Raw genomic sequence first — 7401 nt, forward strand, 5'->3', positions numbered from 1 at the left:
CAAAGGAAAGAGAACACTGAAATACTGGTGTTTTTATTAATTGGCACAATTCATTTTACATTCAGGCTTACACTTTGTACCCATTGAAGAAATCTGAGTTGACAACATGGAGATGTTTAGCCATATAATTGCAAGGCCAACTGAACAAATGCCTGTCTGATTTGCCTGATTGGACCATTGCACGTAACGACTAACAATTTCTGAACACCAGTCTTCAAGAAATATTTCCTCATTTGATTAGCTTTATCCTGTTAAGACCCTTAACAGTAAACTTAAGTAATCAAGAATGGAGGGGAAACACTGCGAGAACTACCATCACCTGGTTAGATGAACCATAGCCAGTAGATGGCACAACCTCATGATGGTCATACTGAGGAAAATAATGACATTCCTACTGGCCCTATAGTGGGGAAATAAAGCCATGTATGTCATTACGTCCTGGTGCAATATTATGACTACCATGAGTAGGCCTAACCCTTTCTATTTTTACATGTGCCATAGGCAAGTAGTCAAAAGAAATTAAAATGCAGTTCACATGCAAACATCACATTCTTATGTTCAGGGTCAATGTTGAAAGGAACAAACTCCACATGATAGGCAGTTACTAATACATAAGTGTTGCATAACCAACTAAAGGAAATGCAATGCAGCTAGGCAAAACTAGCCAACTGAGGGCCCAAGATACCACAGGGCTAGGGCCATGAAGGTTAAGAGGCTGTATAAAACTTAAACATTGGCAAGAGAGAGTTCAAAGATGAACAAAAGGAGGCTGAAAACTGAACAGCTCTTTGTACCAGATCAGTTGTGTAAATTTGGACCAATGCAGCTCAGCAAGAATGCCTAAATGCTCAGTGGCACAAGCTGTTCTGTCAGAGCCAGTCAGATTCTCACACCATGGACAACATGACATCTTACATTGTTTGTTCTTGGCAGGGTAACTTGGTGGGCCTGAAACATAATTGAGATGATCACATACCTAGCCAATCAGGGTTTTGAGCTGTTTAGCACAGAGGTCTCAGGAGTAAGTACTTCATCAAAACCAGCTAGCAACTACAAGATGACAAGTGTGAGCGAAGAAGAATCTACACATTCATTTGTGAGCCAGTGAGACGCGCAAACGACAGTACCAAACTCCAGGGTCAGTAGGAGAGTTTGCTCTCTGCATTGACAGATTATATCTCATTAACATATCTACCAATCCCAGTTATTTGTTCCCAAGTCCTGAAAAGGCCAGAATCACTATGGTTCTGAGACTCGGCATCCATCCATTCGTCAGAAATACGGCATTTAAAATATTAATTTGAACAACCAATGAACATACCAAAAGTAGACATAATATATTAAGACCTGTTAAAAGTATTTCAAGAAACAAAAATACAAATCTCACTGACAAAAAACAAGTCCAGTGTTAATTTAAGGGAAAATGCAGAACTACATCACAGTGTAAACATTTGTTAGGAATACAATTTAGAATTGATGAAATCACGAGTGTAAATGTACTCACCAATGTGCAGGTGATTTACCTTGGCATTGCATCTCAGGTTGTGCAACCTCTTTTCCTGCATCACACACTGGCTGCATTTTGACAGAGCCAAATTCTGATGTTTTTCCACTAATTGGTCTTTTGACCAATCAGATCAGCTCTGAAAAAGATCTGTGATTGGTCAAAAGACCAATTAGTGGGAAAAAATATCATTATTGGGCTGCCTGTCTAAATGCAGCCATAGTCACACACGCAAATACACACCAATCAGCCCTCAACTTACACAATACACACAGAAAGGCTATTAGTACAGACTGATAAATGTCCGTCATCTGCAATCAATCACCATGATAACATAAGAAAATAAATATGAATATTAACAAAGTAAATTGATATAAGATGATCGAATAAAGTGGAAACCATAACATCAATGAGTGGGGTCTAGAGTGGGGTCCACATGTTATGCTGGAGTGGCATAATCTTCCTAGTGCCATTTTAAATTAGCCTTACTATTCAAGCACAAACACCTAACGACATTACTCCCCACCTCCTGATACACAACCAGATTCAAAAGACTAGGCTGGGTTCTTGTTCCTTTCCCCTGAGGATCAGATAACATGCACAATTCTCTGTCTTTCTGGTCATTGAATTATAAAACCAAGCAATAAATCATCGTCATAGTCTGACAAGATGTGAGACAGCAGATGACTTAGATTTCAATGTTCTGGTTAGGTGTGCCCCAGTGTGGTTAAAGGCCCAAGTTACTGTGGGAGTAGTTTTTTTTGTCAGCCCCTTATCAAAGCTTCTCTTTCAAAACACCAAAGCTTGTGCTACCTTCACAATGTAATACAAAGGGAGACTGTACCAGATAATTCCATTCCTACAGATTGCGTCACACAAGACACACCCATGTAGCTTTACCACACATGCAAAACAAGACACTTTCCCACAAGCCTATCTAACCTAAAGCCATTCATTCTTAGGGGATTAGGAAATATGAAAAAAAAAAAAAACAATAGAAAATGTCACACTGAAATAGACTGTCATACTTTATAACTCTTAACACAGTTGGGAGTAGGTATTACACTAATGATCTGTCACGGTATATGGTGAGAGGTTGTCATTCTTATGAATGCCATATAAAAAAGGGGTGTGGCAACTTCAAGTAAAGTGTTCGCAAAACAAGACCCTGCAAAGCCTGTTTTCTTCTGTAAACTCATTCAATACCAATACTTTACGTCACCAAAGCAGAAAGTTTCATTCATCAAACTTATGAGAGAGGAACCGAGGTAAAGGAGGACAAGTGTTTGGGAATATCTCATGCAATCACTAGTAAAAAGCAACAAAAAAAACATTCAAATTACAAAGTGTTATATCTTCTTCGCCCAACACTTGTCAAGTCTGTACCTCCACTCTGGCACAAGGAGGCTGGCAAGGCAAACATTTGTTGATATTTTGAAGGTAAAAAAAAAAAAAGTAGTAGGAGCAGGATTAAGTAAGAAAAAGAAGCAGGTAAAAGATGTGGAGAAGTCTCCAGGAGTTTCTGTGTTTTAGTTATCTTATACTCGATCTGGAGCTCTGGTTGATATTGTAGGTAGGGGAGTGCTCTTCTCCCCCTATCGTGGTCACCAGGGGTGTCCCGTTGCTGCTCAGGCTGCCCTGTTGTAGGGCCTCAAAGTACGAGGCCTGCACAGGCTTGTGGCACTGCAACACTCTTCTGGCATCCTCTGTATTAAACCATTCCCTTTTTCTCCCTGTCAACAGAGGGATAAAGACAAAAGGGGAGTCAGGAAGGGGGCAAAAAAAACAAAAAACAGGTTTAGTCTAGATTAACTCAGGAATGAAACATGACAATGAAGGATCTACAATAGTAGTAGGATCTACTGGCCAATCCATGTGTCAATTTGATAACAAAAATGATTGTCCAGTCATCACAGCTTTCACAAACACCACAAAAACTAGAAACATACCAATATTCACAGAGTCCTCCCAGTCTTCCAACATCTCTGTAACGATGAGGACATAGACATATGTTCTGTGCTTCCTGTCTGTGTTCTAAGTAAGAGTAAATCGAGAAATTGTCAGTGCTCAAGGTTAGGAGGCAAACAGGACATAAATGAGCAGTTCCTCCCACCCCAAGTTTAAAGACAACAACAGACATAAAAAAATGGCATTATGTAAAATCTTCAACTTTTTCAGCTCACCTCGAAAATTCCTAGTAGACGCCCCAATGTCCCCTTGACACCAGCCTGGAAAGACAACATGGCCAGTGGAAATGAAACAGCAGATAAAATCATTAATCTTAGTAAAAGCAGGACACTTGTGATAATGTTTTTGCCTTTTTCACTGATGGATTCTGAGAATTGATGCCATTTTCAGTCACGGGGTGGGGGGAGGCCATGGTTGTGTATGGTCATGAAGGAGAGGGAGAGATCAGTTCCTATTAACATGGCGTTTTCGTAGTACTTTCTTCTTCAGGTTACAGTTTTACTCTATTTATAAACATGGACTCTCAATCAAGAGGCTCCTCCATCCCCATTTAGTCCATAGCTTCCATAGAGGAACATCTAGACTCAAAGAACGCATAGATTTTTCAGGCTTGAAATAAGGGCTGCTAAGGTAACGGGTATAACCTTGGTACATCAACAAAAGACCCAACTCCTGCAAGAACATTTGGCAAAGACAACAATACATCAGATTGTGTTTCACTGACAAATGAGCTCAACATCAATCACAAGGAACTCACAAGAGGCTGAATACACTTAATGGAAAAGCAATAAACTTAAAATGACTGGAAGATCCCATTTGTTACAAGAGAGAACGCCAACTTCCTTTACGGAGAAGTCAAATACGTTATATACCCTCCTTAAGAGCTTTAGGCAACACTTTAGTATGAGCGTAACCCTTCTAGAAAATGTTGCTGGGGGACAGGATTTTGGGGGAAATCAGATCAGATTAATAAGCATATACCAAACCATTTAAAAGCCACCTGTGCAGAAGTGAAATTATACTTCCCATGAGCTCCTTGCTTAATAAAAACTCTGAATGCACAAGTCAAGTTGACAAGTAATTCAGCCTACCTCTTCACACACCTCTCGAACAGCAGCAACGTTGGGCTCTTCCTCCGGCTCCATCCCTCCACCAGGGACGATCCACTTGCCTGGATGCCGGATACTACTCACCAACAACACCTGTAGGATTGACAGTTATTAACAATAATATGCCCCTACCTTCACAAGATTGAGTTGCTCTAATTGAATACCATTACATGAGCACTAATATAGGCCTATAACAGAAATTAAGCACTTGAGCCCCCAGGTGTTATAATACCCACAAAAAACCTAGCAGTTAAACAGGGTAATGGTTCCAATAATTTTTTCAACCTTTCATTTTCCCATAGGGAATTTTAGAAACACTTAAAATAAGGGTTGTGTTTAATGTAGGCATGATGTTTTGATAACCAGGTAAATCTCTCAGACAAGGTGACTTTTAGCAATATATTTCAGCTACATTTACTCTCAGATTCGAAAATGCCAATTAGCATCAAAGTAGATATCAAGCAAGACTACAAATCCCTGCAAGTAATCTCCAGCTGCCACCTTTGCTAACAGGTATTGTGTCAATTTAAATCTTGCACAAGACATTTCACAGAATTATCAATTTAAAGAAATGTAGCCAATTTCTTCATGACTACATTTAGCTAACATTAGATAGTTAATCCAGAGATTCTTATTTTGCCTTTATTGGGCAGTCTCATCCAGGTCATCATGCCATTTGTAGTTCTTTATGATAGCCACATTAGCAGCTAATTAGCATTTCATTTTTTTGGTGGGGGAAACACAGGCGAATATATTGATACATTTCACCTTGTCCGAGAGATTTAAATGTGTATCATCAAAACGTCACAAAAGGGTAAGCATACACGAAACACAGCCCTTATTTTAAGTGTTTCTAAAATCCCATATAAGATAAATTAATGGTGGAAAAACGATTGGAACCATTTCCTTGTTTGACCACTAGGTTTTATGGGTATTATGACTCATACTGTGGTACTCTATTTGCACAAGGCATGTCATGGATGCATTTGCGCCATGCCTTACATTTTTTGTTGGCCCACTCCTTTGATGATATGCACACATTGCAGAATTTGTTGCAATGGCCCAAAACTAAATGGAAACTGCAATCCATAAACTCACTGACAACTCTGGGGAAATACAATTATATTATATTTAGTCTAGGCGTCTATGGTTAATGTCAGTTTGAGAATTGTAATAGTTTGACACAAAAACATGGCAACCGCCGGTGATGTTGTTGCCATCAATTCTATTTAGGCCTTCTCGCCACCAAATATATGCCTTTCGTTGACAACTCGCCGCCTTCTCTTCATTTGGAATCGCTACCCCCAGACTATCTGCTGGCAACGTGGCAAACTGTTTATTCACAAGGCCCGTTCGACCACACCACTCTAGCCTCGGACTTACCTCCTCCTCACTCTCGTTTCTGAAGCACAGACAGGCGGCGCGCTTCTTGTAGCCATCCCCGTCATATGTCCGCGTTTGATTCGATTTGATCTTCATCATTTCGGGGTCTCAAAAAAGAAAAAAGTGAACAAAATCACTGGAAGACGTTGACAGCCCACTTACTGAAACCCTGTATAAGTCTCGAAATTTCTAGAATAGACTTCTTCTCCGCTTCATTTTTGAAGACCTGGTCGCATCTCTCGTACAGACGCCATTATTAAAAAGCTGCGTAAATTACGCACCACCGGAGATAGAAAAGTTAAACGTAGCCTAGGCTACACTTTTCGGTATTCACGTTTCAATATTTGAGAATAAGCGTACAGTAGTATAAGCGCAGTTTTGATGTTTCTGGTTGGTCTAGTTTTACCTGGTTTGTATTATATTCTGAGTCCAGGAGCCGCACCCGGTTTCCCCCTAGCCCCTCTCCATCATCCGCCTTCTTAGAGTGCGCACCTAGGTGCCTCCTTTATTTTATTTAACTAGATAAGTCAGTTAAGAACACATTCTTATTTACAATGACGGCCTAACCAGGACGACGCTGGGCCAATTGTGCGTAGCCCTGTGGGACTCCCAATCACGGCTGGTTGTGATACAGCCTGGAATCGAACCAGGGACTGTAGTGACGCCTCTACCACGGAGATATTTTATGCACAGATTTGATTGTACTGTACGTTAAAATCCACGCCAACGTTGGAATTGATCAACCTTGAATTTGGCATGAATTTAAAAAAAAAAGTTTTTTTCCTAAAAATGAAGGCTATAGAAAAAAAAGCAAGTAGGCAATAAAATGAGGGTTTTGTAAGAAATAATATGACAAGGGGGAGTTATAGGAGGACAGGCTCATTGTATTGTCTTGAATGGCATAAATGGAACGTATCAAACATACGGTAACCACATGTTCTACTCCATTAGAATATTCCATTCCAGCCATTACAATGAGCCCATCCTCATATGGCTCCCCCCACTGGCTTCCAAGTCGTGTTTATCTTCTATATACAAGCACAAAATAGCCTATGGTATAGGCCTATTACCATGAAATAAGAATATCATTATAGCCTACTGAAATTAAAGGGATCTGGACAATTTACAGATAATGTTTTCATTATGAGTAAATAGGCTATGCATTGTAAGCATGTTATTGCCACTATTCAGAGCTATAATGTAAAGTCATATCGCACATTTTACGGAATGCACCTTTCAGTGGGGCCTAAACCCTTTTCCGTTCGCTCCACTGTGGCTGTGGGTGACTTCATTGTCTGTGCCATGGATTGCTGGAACGGAGCCAGACCAAATCACACACACGTGACCGGTCTTTCTGGGAATGTTCCTGGAAAGACGTGCGCTCGATCAACAATTAAAACTAGAGAAGGAAACATTGTAAAATTAAAAAACGAATCG

General features: G+C 40.1%; 1 protein-coding gene across 2 annotated transcripts; it reads right to left on the minus strand.

Moving 5' to 3' along the window:
* Positions 1-14: 14 nt before the first annotated feature.
* LOC129829991 (diphosphoinositol polyphosphate phosphohydrolase 1-like) lies at positions 15-6395 on the minus strand. 2 transcript variants are annotated; one of them, XM_055892090.1, is made up of 5 exons: positions 5965-6395; positions 4576-4674; positions 3688-3732; positions 3454-3538; positions 15-3237 (listed from the first exon to the last, which is right to left on the minus strand). In XM_055892090.1, exons 1-5 carry the CDS (start codon positions 6061-6063, stop codon positions 3038-3040), a joined length of 528 nt encoding a protein of 175 aa, XP_055748065.1. In that variant the 5' UTR covers positions 6064-6395; the 3' UTR covers positions 15-3037. The 2 variants fall into 2 exon arrangements, with proteins under 2 accessions (XP_055748065.1, XP_055748064.1); XM_055892089.1 differs by having other exon boundaries at positions 4564-4674; positions 5965-6378.
* Positions 6396-7401: the final 1006 nt, after the last annotated feature.

Source organism: Salvelinus fontinalis, chromosome 31 (assembly GCF_029448725.1).
Source record: "Salvelinus fontinalis isolate EN_2023a chromosome 31, ASM2944872v1, whole genome shotgun sequence".
In the NCBI taxonomy this organism is placed as follows: domain Eukaryota; kingdom Metazoa; phylum Chordata; class Actinopteri; order Salmoniformes; family Salmonidae; genus Salvelinus; species Salvelinus fontinalis.